Below are 19696 nucleotides of genomic sequence, written 5' to 3' on the forward strand. Positions count from 1 at the left end.
CGGGAAAAACTTTATAAAGTATAAAAAGCTACAAGCTTTTTTAACCCAAATGTTGAGGTCTGAAGTGGTACTTAGCAATATACCACTAACTTTCTTTACTGCACAGCGTTCAATACGCAGTAGTCTACCTACAGTTATGCTCCAGAGCCTTCGGCAAAGACAAGAGGAAGGCTCTATTAAAGATGGTTACTTCTTAGTCCTGTGGACCACACTGAATTTGAACAGACTACTGAATTTAAGCAGACTACAAGCTGATCCAGAATGCACGTGGCACGGCTAGCTGGCTGAGCAACAGGACAGCAATAGTTCCAGATGAATCCCTCCAAATCTTTCTTGTGTCCTCTGGGCTGCCAGGAGGCTTTCCCAGAGACAGTACTACTAACAAGAAGCTAATTCTGCATCATCTGGAGACACTTCAGCAGAAGCTGAGAAAAACACCTTTTCTAAAGAGAAGACTGTTACAAGTAAGAATATGCATAGATATTTTTGGTTATGGGAAAAACCAAACCAAACCAAAAACATGAAAATTGAAATGGCCTGGGCTTTAATTTTTTACTTTCTTCCCTCACTTCGATTTCTGGCTTGTCATTTCCAGTTAAACTTTTCTCACTGTGTCTCTGTGACACACTGACCACCCTCAGCAGTAAACAAAGTAAATCTTAAGGATGTCCTAAGAGGAAGAGGAGCAAAAATACCACAAGGGGGCACAGACAGCACTAGCACAGCAGTTGTGAGGCTTGTTCCTTCTCCCTATCAGTTATGTCAGTTCCATGTCAGAGACAACTGCCCCCAGTTTGCAACGACAAAATAAAGCCACTTAAAAATATTTCTAGTTGAATGTAACAGCAAGTCCCCAATTACCACAGAGTGCTCATTTGTATGGTTTCTACAAGAAATCCCTCTTCACTTACTTGTGAAGAATGTCAGTGAAAAGCACCTTATGTCACAGGTTCCTTTATGGGTTATGTCATCTGCTATGCACTCAGAGTACTACAAAATATTCAGGGCATGGACTATCATGTACCACCCAACTACATCCAAAGCTTTGCTGTCCTTTATATAGAACCAGTTTCACTACACAGCCAAATCCTGCTGTAATCCCAAAAGATTAAAGTGTTGTAAAGACTGTGGATGTGCACAGAAGTCTCAGTTTCACTGGGTGACAGAGTAATGTGCCATTTATGCAGTTCTTTACTTCCTACCCCCGTGTTATTTCTCATTCTTTAATGTGTTCAGGTGATGGCTCAAATGACCAGCTAGTGGCTGTCCCAAATCCTTCAGGCCACTCTTTCCTACCACATTTCTTTTGGGCATATTGGAGACGCTGAAGAGGGCAAATTTTACAATAAAGTCCAAGGCCTCAGAATTTAAAACAAACAGCCAACCACAAAAAAAAAAAAAAAAAAAAAAAAAAAAAAAAAAAAAAAAAAAGAATAAAGGTTTCTGAGTGACACAGTTTATGTAGGACAGCTAGAAGACTGACATCTGAATCAGGTATCACACTGCAACCCAGTCAGCTCTGACACATTTCCACATGAAGTGGGCCATGGAAGCTGGAGAAGAACCAGTACAACAGAAAACCTTCAGGGTTATTTTGCACAGGACTATGCAAATTGTTCACGAAGCAGAGGACTTGAGCTCAGAGTTCTTATCAACTTTCACCAGCAGTAAAAATTACATAACTAACCTTAGAAGACAGCATGTTATTCTGAATAATATTGCTGAACAAGCAGTTGAATAAAATCAATTACTTGCTCAAGGAATTAAGACATACATTTCCTTAATTGTTGTCCGATATGCAGGTCAACAAAATTGAAGATTGATTTCTGGATAAACAAAATAATTGTGATGTTAAAATGTTGTGTGAATTGTGAACTAAAGCTTTTAAACGCTCATTTTAGTGAAATGATGGGAATATTCATGAAGTACTTGCAGTCAAGAGACTGTACACATCCCCATCTGCCTGTTGATGGCATAATGCTACAATCTCTCCGGTTTTCATCTTCTTATCACTTACAACTTGCTGATTAGCATGCATTCCTTCTTGCCCAGCTATATATTTGTACTGATTAATGCAATACTAATATAACGACTATGCTGTTTGCATCAGTAATGTTAGAATAAATTGACATTGGCTGGAAAAGTCAAGTCAGCCTTATTTCGTGTGACCCAGTGCTGTCATCTCATCTGTTCACTGACATATATTGTGCCCCAAACTAGACCCCAGAATCCAAAAAGCAAAGTAACCCCAGACCTGGGCCTGTAGAGGATCGGAGAGGAAATAACACACTGTAGTTGTGTAACAGCCTCATTTCTGTAATGCTCAAGAACTTCCCAGCAATGCCAAAAGCAACACAACTAGCACCTGCCACTTGTTTCCTCTCTCTATCCCTCAGGAGATAAATCTGTGCCATATAATGTGGAGTTTTCTTCTGTTTTCTGGTGGGTTCTTTAGGGGTTTTACAGGGAGGAGGGAAAAAAATACATTTGGAGATTTTGATTTTTCTTAGTGCTTCATCAGAGGAAGCATAAGAATCAAGAAAATGTCACCTTGCCCACGAAAAGAGTGTTTGAGATCTGCAACAGTTCTCAGTTCTTGGCAGAAACTGCACACAAGCTCCTTTCCCTCCAAGTCCTCTCCCACAAAACCCTGGCTAGGAAATCTGCATTTCCAGGGTCAGTCTATCTGCATCAGTACATCAAATAATGCCAGGCATCTGTTCCCCACCCTGACTGGAAGCACCATAGAGCAGCAGAGCAAAGAACCACTAAGTTAGACTCAAAAAGCCACTCACAAAACATACATGCTCAAAGCCATTCATTGTGCTTCATCCCTTCCCTCCTCAGTCGCCTCCCTCTAGATACATAAATCAAAAGGTGGCAGCTGCAACATTATTTCTTCTATGCCTTCCCATTTTTCCTTTCCAAATCCTCAGTCCTCCAGACCAGCTGTTATACAGCTCTGTGTGTGTGCGCTTATCTATGCATATACATATATTTAGGCCTTCCACTCTAACAAGAGGAAGGGAAGCCCCATATGAAAGGATCATAACCCATCCACGCTTTGTGAAAGCATGGTAAATACAAAGCCATTGTAACCACACTACAGCTATACATGGCTTTGCACTGCAAAAGTTAAATATCCCTTCCAACACAATGAAGACAGAGTTAAGGAAGACCTCACCCCTAAAGACACCAGCATCCAGCATAAATTGAAAGCAATTCCTGTTAAAGGAAAGCTGCTGGAAGGAGAGCAGATGTTACAGGAAGTATGCATGTATATATAGTATGTATAGCGTGTATATATAGAATGTATTCCATGTGCAAACATGTATATGGTATACACATCTAGGTTGTAGTTTAAATTTCCAGTAAAAAATTCTAGGAAAAAATAAATGCAGAACACCAAAGCAGCTACAGAGACGAGGAAAACAATGAATTCAAGTCCTCACAGAAATGCTTATTCAGTAAAACATAATACCACAGTGTCTAGTTGCCTCTTAATTAAGTCTTAAATACTAATCCCCCATTAGTAACCTCAAAATGTTACTGCTGGTTTTTTTCATGATAATGATTTTCTACCAGAATGGCAGAGAATTACCAAAACGCTCACCAATGAAGTTTTTCCTATTGTATTCCCATTGTCATTTACGGGTTGTTTAACATCAGAAATATATTCTTAAGCACTTTCTCACTTGAATTATCATAGATTATCATAGACAATGCAAAACAAGTTCCAAGGACAGCATTTAAGTGTCTGGAACACATAATGAACAGTCTATGTCTAGATGAGAAATGCAGGCAATGTTCCTCCTCTCTCAGTTCTGCCAGCTGCTAACAGCTTTGATAGTAAGCTGAATACTTGTAAATGCCTGCACCTCTTACATTCATTTTTTTTTCTTAATTAGCCCTGTCTAAACAGAGAACAAACTTAATCCCTATCAACATCTATTTAAGGACTAAATTCGCGTTCTACTGATAGGTTAATGGTGAGCAAAGCTATGGGCTATTTCACATTCTTATCTGGCACACAGATAAATCAGTAAGCTTCAGATAACACTGTGTGACACTCACCTGGTGTAGCTTCTGCCAAAATTCAGGTCCATCCTCCATTTGTCTTAAGCTTGGTGGAATGTACCAGAAGCAAACATTTGCATATTCCGGCTAAATGAGAGAACAAGTGATTGCTTATGAGACGTAGCAAATGGGACAGGAATACATGTTATAGCCCATCAAGAAGTTCTGCTTAGTTTTTTTTGGGGGGAAAAAAAGTAGTTTTGGGGTTTATACCCTTTTCATTAAAACTTCCCTCTCCAACTCACCTTTTGTCTCCCTTTTGGCAACTAGAAATGGTTTTCATATCATCCACTTCTCTTCCTGCTGCCAGAAAAAGTAAACCTGTTTGGGTTCCTTTTTCATTTATTCTTCCTATATATATTTAGCTCTGCTTTGCTCACTAAAATCTTTGGTAAGGTAAAAAGTGTAAGAGAGGCAAAGAGAGGTAACTTACACATTTCAAAATTGAAACAACTTTAAAGAGAAGAATACATTTTCTTTTTAGTATTTTTAAATGGAAATTTCCTATGATGCATTTTACACAAAACACACAAACTCAATTTTTGGCATCATTTAACACTGACAAACCTAGTCATTTTTCTACTGAACAATGCCAGTCTCCTTTTATATCATTACAGCACACTATACAGTGCTGGAGTTAATGCTGACTTTCTCAATTTCCATATTTTATAAGAATCTCAGGACCCCTAGCAAGGTATATGCCATATCCTGGATATATCTTGTCCAATATCTAAGCAGGTCTTTCAAGCAAAGACTGAAACTCCATATCCCTCCTTCCCTTCAGATAAATTTTGCCTTAAATCTCAGCAGAGAGTTAGCTGCAAGACTCCCAGCAAGAATGGCTGTTCACTGTACGTTATAGAATAAGGCATTTTCTGCTTATGAGGTTTCTGTTCCATATATGATTGAGATAATGTTCCCAGCAGACCTGTGCAGCATGTTTCTACATTTCCTGCTAATTTGTAATGATTTTTTCTTTCTTTACCTGTAGAGGTAGCAATAACAGGAGGAACAGATGTGCCATCTAATCCCATCCAACACTACCCATAAAACCAGTCAGTCTTGACCTACATTATTTGCAACACAATATTTAACTGGGGTCTAGATTATAACATGGATTATAAACTCACACACCTCTCTCCCCTCCCACATGCCATCCTCATTAATGATGGTTGAAAGAAAAGAAAAGAAGTTAAAAGGGAGTTTGGTAGCTGGGTCACATCATCTCTTTACCCCGCTGTGAATGCAGCTGCTATTACAATCCCAGGCAGCCTCCAGAGCGAGGAGAGCCCACCAGCTGAGACATGTTCTTTCATGAAAGGGCACTGGGAACTGCTCATATCATTTTCCGCCTCGCTTCAAAGAATGCATTAAATACAATTTAATCATCAAGAAGAATATCGTTGTCAGCAGGAACAGAGCTGCAAACCTGCCACCTGCTGCCACTGAATGAAATAAAGCTCAGCTCTTAAGAGTCCCATTTCTTTCCCCAAAGAGCACACATTGAGTACATACATAAACACAGACCCTGAAAAGGCAGCGGCTTCCTCATGAGTGCAAGCACTAGTTCGCTGTGACGGGGTTTATCTTAAAACTATTTAAAATCAGATGGCAGGAGTAGACAGATGGCGTATATTATCATATTGCCATTGCCTATACTGCTTTCTTGATTATCTCAGCTTCCATTCACACATAAAATACACATCACCCCCCTCTGAAAATACCATCCATCCTAGAAAAAACTTAACTGCCCCCAGTCATGTTTCACTCTGTTTCTGGTTATCTTGTCACAACTCCTATCCAAGCTAGTAAGCAAATATACCACAGAAGATTTCCAGATGACTCAAGTGCAAGTAGTATTTCCAGGCCATAGAGCGGTTCTTGTTACAGGACTTTCCTCACTGCATGTATCACAGGATCGTCTTCCTGAGCTTCTTGTCCAAAGTCCAACTTTCCTTTCATAAAGGGCTCGCTTAACCGGACTGAGCTGCTTCTTAGCAGTCTGTCTTTGAATTCTCACTGCTTGTCCCCCTGCACTCCTGAAAACCTTTTCTTAACTTGCTCAACTTCCTCTGTATAGCCCATACTACAGCATTCCTTCCAATCCCACTTTTAATCCAGGTGTTCTGTTCCTGCAGGAGCTTCGCATACAAATTGGCAATAGGCTAAAAAGAACAAAATAAAACAATAGACACCACCCCACCCCACCCCTCAATAACAACAACAATTAAATTCCATTTTAACTTACCTCCAAAAGAAGCTGGAATCCCTCTCTTTTCTTAATTTCCTCCACTAGATATCTGTAATTAAAAATGCAGGGTTTTAAAGCACAGAACAAAACAATACATACAGACAAAGCCAAAAGAGGTCTTGAACATGTATACTTTTTTTTTTTCCTTCTTTGTTTTTTTCTTCTAAAGAAACAACAGAGTTAAACCTCATTTCTACCTGCTGTGAAAATGCAGTAGCTATCAGTTCCTGGAAACAAATGAAGGATACAGCCAGCCAAGGAGCACTGAGGAAAGGCCAAATTCTGTCCTCGGGCACATATTTTCAATGGAGCCACATGGTGCAAATTGATTCTATTTGCATCAGGTTGTGAACTTTCCCAATGCAAATTTCCATTGACGTTGCTCTCTACAAATTAATTCTTCCATTTACTTTTCTCAAGTGCTGATGCTGTGCTGCTGTCTCATTTCATGGTCACCCTGACATTTCTGGCACTACTACTGTCACCGGGACCTCTCAGTTTAGCCCAGAATTTAAGTTTACACATCCTTCAAGCCCAGCAATTTTCCCAGTACTGTCCTTGTTCCGCACTACGCAAACAGTGCACATTTCCATTCAGTGAGCCACTACTACTAATGCACGCTAACCCCTGGGCATCCTATGCTAACAATGCATTGAAATAAGTATTTCTTTTGTCTTTCACCTGCCACTATGAAAAACACAGAAGGCTTCAATGGGAAGATGGGTTTGAATCAAAACTTTGGACCCAAACAGCTTCAATTTATAGACATTTTTTAAAATATGACCCCAACCTCGCCATCGCACACATCATATATGAATTCTGAAGCAAAGACAACACTCTGAAATAGCTGGGACTTCTCTCTTTATACCCCACCCTCAAAGGAAAACTCCAAAGAAATCATCTCAAATTCACACAGCTTTTCCATTTCAACAGAATTTTAGCGTTCTACACAAAGATTTTGCTGTCTAATAGTAATAAAACCGAGACAGTTAAACTACTGATTGTGTACAAATCTGTTCCTCAGCAGTATAAATTGGTACTTTACTGCCTGCAGCTGCATTACTGGTCATCACACAAATAATTATTTTATCCTCTATTTGAGGAAGAAATATATTGTCAAAATAACCCCCCCTGGTCCTATCCACATGCCTGAAACCTGTCCCCACAGGGACACCTCTAGCACAGTCATATCTGCAATGCCTACTATCCGGCAGATGTGCTGCAGAAACAGGTTGGCTAGGGAGGCAGCAAACAATACCCTAGATGATATATGTTTATCAAAACACAGCACAGAGAGTTGTCACGCTGTTCATCAGTAACAAGTATTGTGCGTGTGACTCATTACCTCTTAGCACACAACCCTGCAAAACGATTGCTGTGTTGGAGTGGCAGTTCCCACGACATGCAGCTCCATCAGTTGTGCCACACTGTGCAGATGTTTCCTCTCATTACAAAAAGACGAGGTTCTGAGTCTTTTCTGCCATGACCATTTAGATCCTACCATGTGCATTTGTTTGTTACCCGGCTGTTAATGCCCACATTACTGCTTAGCTTGAAAGAGAGGCATGCTGAAAGGTAAGCAGGAGGCTAGTTATCACGTGAGCATCTTTGGGGGAACCTCTTTCTGTAGGGGAATTGTCTTAAGTAAAATAAGCTCAGTGTTTCTGTCCTGTTGATTAGAAGATACTTGTTTGTGCCATAAAACCAATATTCAGCAAAACTAGCAGGCTATTCATAAGACAGTGGCACTCAAATAATGAAAAAAACCCAAACCCCTACATATAATTGCTTTCTTTTTTGAGGACTTGAATTGGTAGACCTATTTTACAACAATTAATACCCAGCCCTGTTACCAGAAATGCGTTGTTTTTTTTTTATACCACCATCTGACATAGGATATCTGATGTCAGTCACAACGCTGCTAATCATGTTCTTAACTACATTGCCAATAGCCTAACAAGTCAGCCATTATAAAATTCATCACCCATGGTCTATCTTGCCAGGACCATTTGATGGCAGTAGAGCAATTTACTTTGTGCATCTTTCCACAGTTGACAGGGGAGTTTTATTATCGTGTCACGACTGTAGAACATCAGAAAGGCTTGAGTATCAGTGAGGACTGGAGTACACAGAGAAGTGGCATTTGCTATGATTAAGCCTTGCAGAAAATGAGGGGTGTAGATCTGCAGCGAAAGTAGACATGTCTGCTAAGAGTGGGTGTCAGAAGAGGAATCAGACAGAAAAACTGCAAAGATGCTGAAGCATAAAATGCAGGGGTGGTTATTGCTGTGTTCTAAAAGCAGTTTACTTCTATTTTCTTTCTAGTGTACTTCGTAAAGCAGCATCTCTACATCCAAAGTAATTGGGGAAAAAATTCTGAAGTGATCAGCAGGATGCTCTACTGTAGATATTTTAAAAATAAGCATTTCCAAATAGATAGCATCACAATGTTCTTGGGATATCTATCACACTGAAAAAATTATTCATCTCTAGAACAAGAAGAAATTAATGAAATAGCCAATATGCAGAGATTGATGCAACTGGAATACATGCCTGCAGCTACCCAAAAACTTTTTCGGATCTGCCTGGCAATGGGGAAAAAGAGGGGAAAAAAAAAGGCAATCTTGCTCTCAAGTTTTATAGTCAGTGGACTAGTTCCAGATTTAATCCAGGTCTGTCTTCGGAAATGCTGAAATACTATCTTTGCAACATCAAAGTGAAACCTACTGCAACAAATCTGGGGAAAGGCTGCACATCTGTTGAGTATTTAGGAAACCTGGCATTGTGCCCAGTAAACCTGATGTCTCAGCTGCAAAGTGCCCATGTCCATGCAAACTCAATATAGCAATGCAGCAACTGTAAAGAACACACTTCATCAGATAATGACTAAGAATTAAATTTCTTCTTAAGGGGAAGAAAAAAAAAAAGAGAGACAACCTAGTCACTCGTTAGAAGTGCTACCAGCTGAATACTAACATTCAAAGAAAATACCGATCCCAGAAAGGTCATTAATCACTATACTCTCAGTCAAATGACCTTGGCCAGTGACCTTGATAAGGCTGAATTCTCCTGCTGATAGTGGAATGAATTACTTACTCTGTATAGACACAGAACAGCACAATGCTTTGGAAAAAAAGCAAGGTGCAATTTAACCAGAAGATATTAAGGAACATTTAACCAGCCAAACATTGAATGGCTTTAAATAAACTGGCTACAGCTCATTTGGAATCTTCTGGGTTTGCTTCTTTCTTCTTTTTTTTTTTCTTTTCTCTTCTAATCCATTCTGGGTTTAGGTCATGGGTATTGTAACCTTTTCTTTAAGTGACTTCATTAAAGTGAGTCTAGTCCTTTAATTTTCACTGGAGTAAACATTCAAATATTTTCAACTAAGTAGTTCATATAAAAAATAAAATGGCAATATGATATGGATGGCTGTTTTTCAGAATTAATGATTTGACTTATGGCAGTGTGTGGCTAGCCCAGGAACTGGTGAAGTTTTAATTGTGGTTTATCTTGTATAAGTTCTGAACAAATATGACACTTCAAGTGAATTGTTTTTAATGGGACATCTTATTTCAATACTATTTCTTCTATCAGAAGATGAAACAAAGTGCATATGGAAGTTTCTTCACAGAAACGGAGACACCACCATTACTTTTGGAATGCTTTCTAGCAAGAATTTTGCACAAGACCAAAAACTTATTAAAATTGAACAGGGCGGAGAAAGGGAAGACTGCAAGAAAAAGGCACTTCAGTCCCTAACAAAACATACTGTGAGCATCAAGAAGTTCAGCAAACTCATGGAGAAAAATCAGTAAGTATCTCAGAACAATATGCATGCATATATCTCTGCTACATCCTAACATTAACAGTGTGTCCTCATACAAATTCCCCCACATCACCAGCTTTCTAATGGTGAACAGAAGTTAACAGAAAATTAACTGATTCACGTCTTGCTAGACACAGCTCAGAGCCTGGCACACTGGGCTGCTTTTACATTAACACCAGAACACACAGTTATGAGTTAGAAGAGGGTTTATCAGTAGACCTGTTCTATGTCTGGTTCAGATAATATAAGTCTAAACCAATGTAGATTGATAGTCTGATTTGGACTTGTATGTTTATCAACATCTATGCTTATTGCTAAAAGTAATAACTACTATTAAATATTGTAGCAACTGTAATAACTCGATTATTGCTATTGGTTCCTCCTATTATACATAAACAAAAGGAGAGGGGAAAAAACTAACAATGTAATCTGTTCCAGGATACAGAGCATCAGTAATACCAACACATCAGTCAATTAGACAGACTAGACACATTCAAAATTGCAAATCAGTACCTAGCCAAAGCCAGTGCCCTGTTGACTCTCTCCTCGAGGCCTGTGGTTCCCAAAGCTTTCCACATCAGCCAGAATTTGAAGGCATCCGGACGCCTGCTGCACTGAATGGACTTGTCACCAGTGTCATAGCTGACATCATAGAACTTGTCCTGCTGGAACAGGTATGCCGCCTTGGCAGAGTAACACTTCTTCAGGAGGTCCTGTTGGAAACACAACAGAGACTTAGACTGTTGATAAGCATTTTCAAACCTTTTTATCTTCACAAGCCAAAGCCTTATTTTTTTTTTTCCGTGTCTGACACAGATATGTGGGAAACTATTAAAAGCTTACAGTGCAGTTTTAAGAACTTTGGATGAACCTAAGCCAAATTAAGTCAGCACTTACAAGGAAATTTCTTTTTAATTATAATCTTCATAATGTCGCCAAAGAGTTGCAAGTTGAAGGGGAATTCTGACTCGGATTTCAAGAAACCATGGGAGAGAGTACCACAGAAACAGTCACCCAAAGACATACATGGGTGGGAAAGAGGGAGGAGAAGGAGAGGCCTACGGCCACTGCTCCAGTCTATAGATTGGAAGAATAGCCCCTGAGGAGCTTCCTATGTGTTCAAATAGCTCAATCTATTCCCTCTTTGTCAAACGAAGAACTTTATTTACAGTACAGTTAGATGCAGGTAGGGAAGATTTTAGCCCCAATAAATAAATGTTTAGCCCTTATCAGAAAATAGTCACTGAGGATTTCTCATAGGCTATCTGACTGTTTGCATGGAAACACCAGAAGGAGATTAGTACAGTCACAATTTTTGTTTCTTTTCACAGCTCAGACAATTTTAACATTTGAAAATAAACCTCAGAAGAGGTACTTTAGCATACCCTAATTATGTTTTTTTAATGACATCGTTTTTATTCAGCAATCTCCAGCTTCTGAGAGGCTGCCTGGGCAGAGAAGAGCAGCAGAAAACAGACAAAGATAAATGAGTAACGCGGCAAGTTCCAGTAAAGAACAAAGCTGGGAAACAGAAAGCACAGAGGCTTTTATAGGTTTAAAGATGGCAGGGGAAGAGAAGAGGCATAGGACTGGCCATTGGTTGAAGAACTAAATAATGTAGTCTGTAATACCATGAAGCAGAGAGCAGGCCTGGCAGAAAGCAGGTTACAAGAGCAGAGATGAAGGTGGCCCTACAAGTAGCCCAGGAGACAGGAAAGATTGTAAAATTGTCACTGGTATTAAAAGTCTATAAGAAAAATAAACCACAATCTATAAAACAATACTAGAACAGAAATTCTAGTAAAAACATGAGGGTGAAAATGAGGGTAAAACATGGCTACAGCATCTGATTCAAATCTGCAAACATGTATTTAAGTGATAGTTGAATGAGAAGTCTGCTGTGCAGAACAGATCAAGGAATAGAAATGGACAGCATAACAGAAGTTGCTGAACAGTATCTCAAAGAGCACAACTCATTTTACAATTCAACATCACTCTACCATTTGAACCAACTGAAAAAGAATTTCACATTTCATCCTTTTCTCTGCATCTGCTGCAAGTCTGATTTTAAAATGGCAGACAGTGTCTGACATAATTTTTAACCAAACTGTCATATTCCCATAACAGAGATACAATTCTTGAGCTATGTTACAATACACTACTAACAACTTTGAACTGGCAATAGAGGAAAAAAGGTCAAGACAAAAAAAAATCCAAAGGAGAAATAATACACTGTCATACACAGAATAAGTCTCTCTTTCTTTCCTAACCTTTTTGACTTGTTGCATCAAGACTAAAAACAAAACAAATAAACAAACAAACAAACCCTGCTCATCTATTCGTAGAGCACAAAAGGAGAACACCACTGAAGGTTTCTCCACAACTTCTGTAGGGGTTTGACAATTCCATTGTAATATCACCCGTTTGCAAAAAGGACAGCAAATGCAATCTGAACTCCTTAGCCACAGGACGATCACATTCAGCCTTGTGAAAAGACAGTTTAAGTGACAACTTGGGGAAAAAAAGGGGGGGGGGGGGCAGCTGCTGTTCTCCCTTTGCAGTCATTGGAGTGATAATATGCTGCTGCAGCACACAGTAGCCATAGCTGGAAAGCTAATGCTGGGTGCAGTTTTTTTGCAGTATATAAGATTCTCACAACTACTTTCCAACTTTATCAGATAAAGAAAGGCAGGAAGATTACATTAGAAATGAAAGAAGACATTAGAAGCCAAAGAAAAGACAAGCACTGAAGCATCCAACCTTTACAGCTTTTCTACGGCTCTGTTCTCTGGCTACCCGATGCACAACACAAACAGGAGTCTGTCAAGCCATTGTGGCTTATTCATACCTTGATTTGCAGTGGAAATGCAAGTTTATTAGATGTGGTACTAAAAAAAAAAAAAAAAAAAAAAGAAAAAAAAAAAAGCAGCAACATCCATTAACTGCTTTGTCTCTTGCTTTAAAATTTTGCACAGTGTTTCTGCAGTGAATGTATATGAATGTATAGTACAGTTGATCAATGTGCGACTATCTTCTGCCTTATCAGAATTTTATACAGCTGCACAATGGAGGACATCACAGGATATTAGTTTCCTTCATGCCTGCTGTCTGAGACATAATATCCTTTGTTTGTCACAATAAACCTAAACTCATTTGGTAATATTACAGAAAAACTGAGGAGTTCACTTAAGATCCCAGTACAGTTGCAGAGTTTCATGGTTTAAAAACAAATGCTCTGGAGTGAAAATGAAACAAGAACAAATAGTTCAATATATCTGACTGAACTCAAATTCCTCGAAACATATTTCACTTAACAAAATAAAAAAAACACCAAAACCCAAAAGCAAACAAACAAACAAAACACACAAAAACCACCTCACAATGACAAAAACAACAACAAAAAAAAACAACCAAACAAATCAACCAACCAACCACAAAACCTCTCCTGCTGCACCTGAAGCTGACAAGACATGCTGGCTTGGTGATCCTTTTCCATCTGCTTATCTTACTAACAATGCAACATGCTGAAGAAATCCTGCTGAAGATATTGACTACTGTCAATCTCCAGGGGAAAGTACAGTGACATTATCTGGCTCACCACTACAGCCGTCAGGAGAGGAAACAGAAATCATGCTTCTGTGAGAAAGAAAGAAATATGCCAGAGCAATGCAAGAAGCAAGGCAGAGAAGAAAGCGAGGGGAAGAGAAAAGGAACATCACAGAATAGAGTTTGGGCAGGGAGGACAACAGAAGAGGAAAAAAGTCCAAGAGAAATTTTATGCTCAATTGCTGCTGTCTCAAAAGTAATAGACTCAGACATGCTGAAGACATAAAAAGTCATCTCAGTTATCCTAGATAAATGATGGAAAAGTATAAGAAAAAGGAAATAAGTACACTTCCTAACTTAATATTCTAGGTCCCAAGAATTCCCCAACGATTTTCCACACAGTAACTGAGCGGCTTCATCTGTTCAGAAGAATTGCAAAAATTTCATTAGAACTGCCCCATGACTTCAACATCTTTTATCTTTCTACCCTTCACAGAAACACCAATGGTAGTGCTATACCTTATACTGAGGCTGTTAAAGTTTAGAAAATGGAAATACTATTTTCATGGAGGCCTCAGTCTGCTGTGAAGTATCAAATAGCCTTTGGTTTTAATGAAGTATATGGGTAGTTGCTGTGTGTTCTAATTAATGGCAAATAAATGAATAATTATTGATACTGAAATCAATATACAAGAGCTCCAGTTTCATAATTCAATATTTTGTCCTCATTGAACATACCTACAGCAAGCCTTCTGATTTCTTCCCATTTCCACTGCGAGTTAAAAGTGAATTTCAATTTCATCAACAAAACATCTTTTTCCCCAAGACAAACATCTTCCTCATTTACCTCCTCTGAAGCAATACGGACAACCTCTGGAATAACATATTTGAAAATTCCCAAAAGCAGTGCAGTGCAAAAGGCCACCCCTGTAATTCACTTCAAAAGGTGAGAAGGAGCTCTCAGTTGCACTAAACGCAAGCAGAAAGCAACAGGAATAGAGTATTTCCTGCAGCTGCCCTGGAAAGGAATCAGGGAAGTAGCTATCTTTGGGATAAATACTTTGTCATATCTGCTAATGATGAGGAAGAGATGACACTGCAGATGGCTATTATGATCACCTCAGTCAATTCTATTCTGTGCTAAACTGGGTTTTCATTAGCTACATTCTTTGAGAATTTATTTTTGACTAATAAATGAAAATTCTGCTCATTACCTAAAATTGATTGCTAATTACCTAATCTAGTGCTACTCTTTAATGAGTCACAGAACTTTGGCATTGGTGATAAACATTAGTTCTCTATTTATATTGTGATAATATTCACATTTATATGCATTACAGCAGGGACAAATTGGAGTAGCTCTGTGGTCTTAAGGGAGTATATACTACCTAAGACTGATTGATAGAATTTTAAGAACATATAAGAACAAAGTTGACTTGCTAATGTTTTGGGAATATTGGTCCATCTAGCTTTGTACAGTCACTGCAATTCACATCACAGCCATACCAGTGTTTTCTGAGTAAGTCTACTTTATTACAGACGTGATAAAAGTTACTCAGCATACGGCAGTGAAAAAGGGAAAGGTGTGCATTGAGTGCTTCAAGCACTCAAGATCTGCTGTCATCGATCTGAGCTTTTACAGAGGATTAACCAATCTCTTTTTCCCTTTGGTGAAAATGCTTCTCCCTTCTAATCAAGTCAAACATGTATTTCTCTTTTCTTTCTCTACCTTCTTTGGAAATAATTTCAATTTTATTTCACCAAGGATGGAAGATACTTTTATCAGCATTTCACTGCAGTTCATACCTTTCTAAAAAAAAAAAAAATCTGTACAGGAAAATATTTAAATACAATGTTTTATTCTAATAATCTAGCTGCAATGTCTTAAGCCTATTAATGTTGTTAAACTACATAGCTTTATTGATCTATGTGGCAAAAAAAAAAGAAACAAATCCAGCCACTATTATTTTTGCTAATGGGAAATTAGGGTGTTGCCACTACACAGAAATGTGTTGATTCCTTCTAAAGATTATCTTTACATACATAAAGTAAAATACAAAGCTTGGGCTTGTAAAACAATCTATACCAAAAAAAAAGAGAGAGAGAGAAAGAAAAACTGAAGGGGATTATCTGCCCACTTGCAATTGCTTAACCCTAATCCTGAGGTAGTCCACAGTTGCCAACTGGACCTCAAAGGAAATGGGAAGACAGGCTAACAAAACTTGCTTAATCAGACCTTCAAAGGGAGGTAGGGCTTGATTCATAAACCGGACCTAAGATCTATGTTTAACGATTTGCTGCTCTGATTTATTGCAGAATTCACCCACTTCAGAAACTACCTGAGGTTCCTTGAACATTCATTAGCAGAGCCATGTGTGCCAAACTCTTCCAACTCCCACTAATGGGAATATTCCCACTGAAGGAATTGTATTAATGTATAAATGTGTGTGTGCTTCATCCACAGCCATAGGTACTTACGTAATTTAGGAGCAGTGGAACAAGTGCCATAGTGAGAGATCAATACACATACTCTTCCATTCAGTTACTGGTATGAAAATAGCATTTTTAATGGGGAAACTGGAATGAGCTGCTCATTCTGGTATGGAAAGGATCAAAGTGAAGAAAGGCCTTTCTGTCAAAGCATCTTAAATATGCATTTGATCTTTTTTTCTTAAGGATTTATATTCCAACACTTTCAAAAAGCTAATAAAGTATTCAAATTTGTATGTGCGTCTGTTTGCATATAAAGACTGTACTGGCACATACACAAAACATCTAAGTGCCAGTTTTCCAGGAATTAAACACAGACTTAAACTCCCTCTCCTCCTCATGCAGAAAAAAACCTACTTTGCAGAATGTGTTTCATTGTACAACAGGAGCTGATTGTATGATCAGTAATAATTGTGTTTTCACCCCTCAGTGGCCTGGGATTCAGCTCTACATGTATTTCCAGCACAGCATTGCCTAGCTGTGATTAGAAGTGGAATAGGATTGCTCTATCAGACCTTACACGGCATGGAGGAGGATACAGAAAGGTTGCCAGAGCCCTGAAGTTGGAACAGTGTTTGTAAAGTGATTCTAAATGCCAGGGCAGCTAGAATATTTCATTCTTTTCTATTTCTTTCCTCTTTCTTCCTGAGAAATTTCCACTATGCAGCCCAAGCAGTCTAATCATTACCTGGGGCTATATCTATGTACTGGGCCTAATTAGTTAAAAATATAGCACTGAATTCTTCCCAAGCCTGCAATTAAAACACCACATTAATATTAGTCAATAAATTAATCTGCTTGTTTTTCATCCTGGAATAAATATGAAGTGATGGACAGTTAGTCCTGAAGTCAAATCCTCTTTAATCCCACAGACTCTAGTCTAAGGAAACGAAGATGCACACTTCTCCTTGCTGTTCTGCCATGTCTCACCCCTGGTTTGGGGCAATCAGCTCCAAGAGAGCGCTGATTAGCATCTATGCTCTTTGGTCCTCATCAGTTCTTACTACCAGGAGTTAGCAACCAATTACGTCGACAGCTAACCACTACCAACGGAATAGAAATTGACAGAGATTTATAAACCATGGCCACAAAACTGTGATGCAAACCTCAGGGGCATTTACAACCTATGATGTATGAGCTAAAGCTCACCCCTGATGGCAGAAAATGGGCATAAGTATTAGCAGGGCTGAGTTTGATACGGGGCTTGAAACACTTAATGTCTTACTGGTTTCTTTGTTAAGACAGCAGAATTCCACAAAGATATAAGCAGGAACTTTAACCACCTCGATGACTCATCTCATTTTTGTGGCACTTAAGATCAGAGCTCTGTTGTTTGCTTGCTAGATCTTTTAATTAGCCATGGCTTTTGGAAAACCCAAATCACCCTGGTGAAGAGGAAGAACAGGCAGAATGAGGAACGACAGCTCAGCACCTGCATGTGCTCTGACCCATATCCCTCTCCTTTCCTATTCTGGTGCACCCATACAGGGGGACACAAGGAGTAGCTCCGGCTATGTTAAACAGAGACGCAGTACTGCTGCAGTCCCAATGGATGACAGCTATTCTGAGGACTTTGATGAGCTTGGTGTTTAAGTGCTGCAGACCCAGGTGCCAAAATACTCAATTCTGAATGCAAATCATGTACAGAAGCATACTAGCAAGGGCACCAGCTGCAAAGTTTGACCACTGGTGAGTACGGTGACTTGGATCAGATTGGCCCTGCTCTCTTATTCACCCTTTATTAATTTTGTGGTGAAATTCAAAATATCATTCAACCTTTGTACTGCAGTGTAGTAAGACTGACTCACTGTTTTTTTTCTAATTATTTCCACTTCCACATTACAGCAATGACAGTCTACTGCATTTAAAAAATATATAAAAATAAAAATAGAGGGCAGGAGGACTTACAGAGTTGTCTTTCACCAGAAGAGCACAGCACTGGATTCCTGCCAACAGCATTTTATGAGGATTCCAGGCAACAGAATCAGCCCTGCGAAATTTATAAAAGAAAGTGAGGTGAAAATTGCACCTACAATCATGGGTACTAGAGATTCAAAAGTGGCCAAACACAATCCAAGCAGACAAATCAAGTTTTCCCTTCCTCCACCCCCCTGCCACATATCCGTAGGTTCAGAAATAATTAATAATAATATGTGTTTTGGAAAATGCAGCTCTCATGGAGGCCAACAGGCCACACAATTTCCATCTCAGTCCCTGATAAATGTTCCCATGAACTAAACTGACTTACCTGTGGATGCCGTGAAGAAGTCTGCAATGCTTCCTTGATATCAAAGCCGAGCCACCCCAAGAAGCCTGTTGGAACATTTATAGACCCAAGACAATATTATTTGTTTAAAGATCTTTTGGTAATTCTTCAACTAATGATTTCTGAAAATCTTTATCTCATCTGAAATTTAGTTTACTACACAGTCAGGGGTCTAAGTTTTGCCTTTAGTATCAACTACTGAAATAAAGATGGTAGCCTGGGACTATGTATAAAATAGAAAAGCTGATGGTTTGTGCCACTATGTGAACCACAACTTCCATTGTCCCTTCTGTGTCAGCAAGGGCATGAACATGTGCTTGCATAACCAGACCTGTTCCTGATACTGAATTAGAAGTGCTTCCTTTCATCCAGCCTAAATCTAAGCAGTGAGAGCAGGAAGCCCCACTTAGCATATCTTCCTCCTGCTAGTTGTTTCCTTTCTGAGGCATACACAAGTGAAACAGTAGACACGTCATATGGTGCATGTGAGATATTTTTATTAAATATGAAAAAGATTTTTTTCAATGTTCATGCAAGTAGAATCCACTGAAATACTCTGTGAAATAAGCAAAGCTCCTCAGAGACACAGGGAGGCATCAGTCCACCGAACACACCTGGACTCAACTTACTTAAAAAGAGAAGAGATAAATTTGGGGCTAATAAAGAAGAAAACACTGATGTGAAGATTCCTGATCTAAACATGGAAAACACATGCTTGTTTGGCTTTTGTTCTTTTTTTGTTTTCCCCTGAAACAAACAGATACAATAGCTAATCTGTGAATTTAGCATCAGTATTTGCTTCATAGGGCATACATTAGGAATAAGATCTGCTGTCTCCAAGAGACAGGAACGGTAAAGACTCACAAGGGAAATGAAAGGTTAGTAGTTTGTCTTAACACATCATTCTCATTAATGCAGTACATTAATACACCACATCATATTTTATGTTGTCATGCTCACAACAGCCTTGCTGAGGAAAGGGCTGCTGCTCAATTTACAGGTGGGATCTAAGGTAAGAAGTGATTTGACTCAAACTTCACAGTAATTCTGTGGCAGAGCCATGACTTGAAGCTGGATTTCTCCAGCTAGCCCAAATTAGCCATGTTATGGGAAGACAATCAAACTGATCTTGCTATTCATAGACATATTTTCCTCTTCTCATTCTGACTCAATAAAGTCAAAACAGTCACTCAGTTATTCTCTGATTTTCATAATTCATAAGTAACCCATTGAAATA

General features: G+C 38.9%; 1 protein-coding gene across 3 annotated transcripts in view; it reads right to left on the reverse strand.

Annotated features, from left to right (window-relative positions):
• Positions 1 to 19696, reverse strand: part of GADL1 (glutamate decarboxylase like 1) — a 75642-nt gene that overhangs the window by 22759 nt on the left and 33187 nt on the right. For all 3 annotated transcript variants that reach the window (XM_065051610.1, XM_065051613.1, XM_065051612.1), the window contains 5 exons: positions 18442 to 18506; positions 18102 to 18183; positions 10671 to 10870; positions 6326 to 6377; positions 4075 to 4164 (listed from right to left, as the gene is read on the reverse strand). In XM_065051610.1, the coding sequence (XP_064907682.1) occupies positions 4075 to 4164; positions 6326 to 6377; positions 10671 to 10870; positions 18102 to 18183; positions 18442 to 18506 (489 nt within the window). The remainder of the gene's footprint in view (positions 1 to 4074; positions 4165 to 6325; positions 6378 to 10670; positions 10871 to 18101; positions 18184 to 18441; positions 18507 to 19696) is intronic.

Source organism: Columba livia, chromosome 2 (assembly GCF_036013475.1).
Source record: "Columba livia isolate bColLiv1 breed racing homer chromosome 2, bColLiv1.pat.W.v2, whole genome shotgun sequence".
Classification (NCBI taxonomy): domain Eukaryota; kingdom Metazoa; phylum Chordata; class Aves; order Columbiformes; family Columbidae; genus Columba; species Columba livia.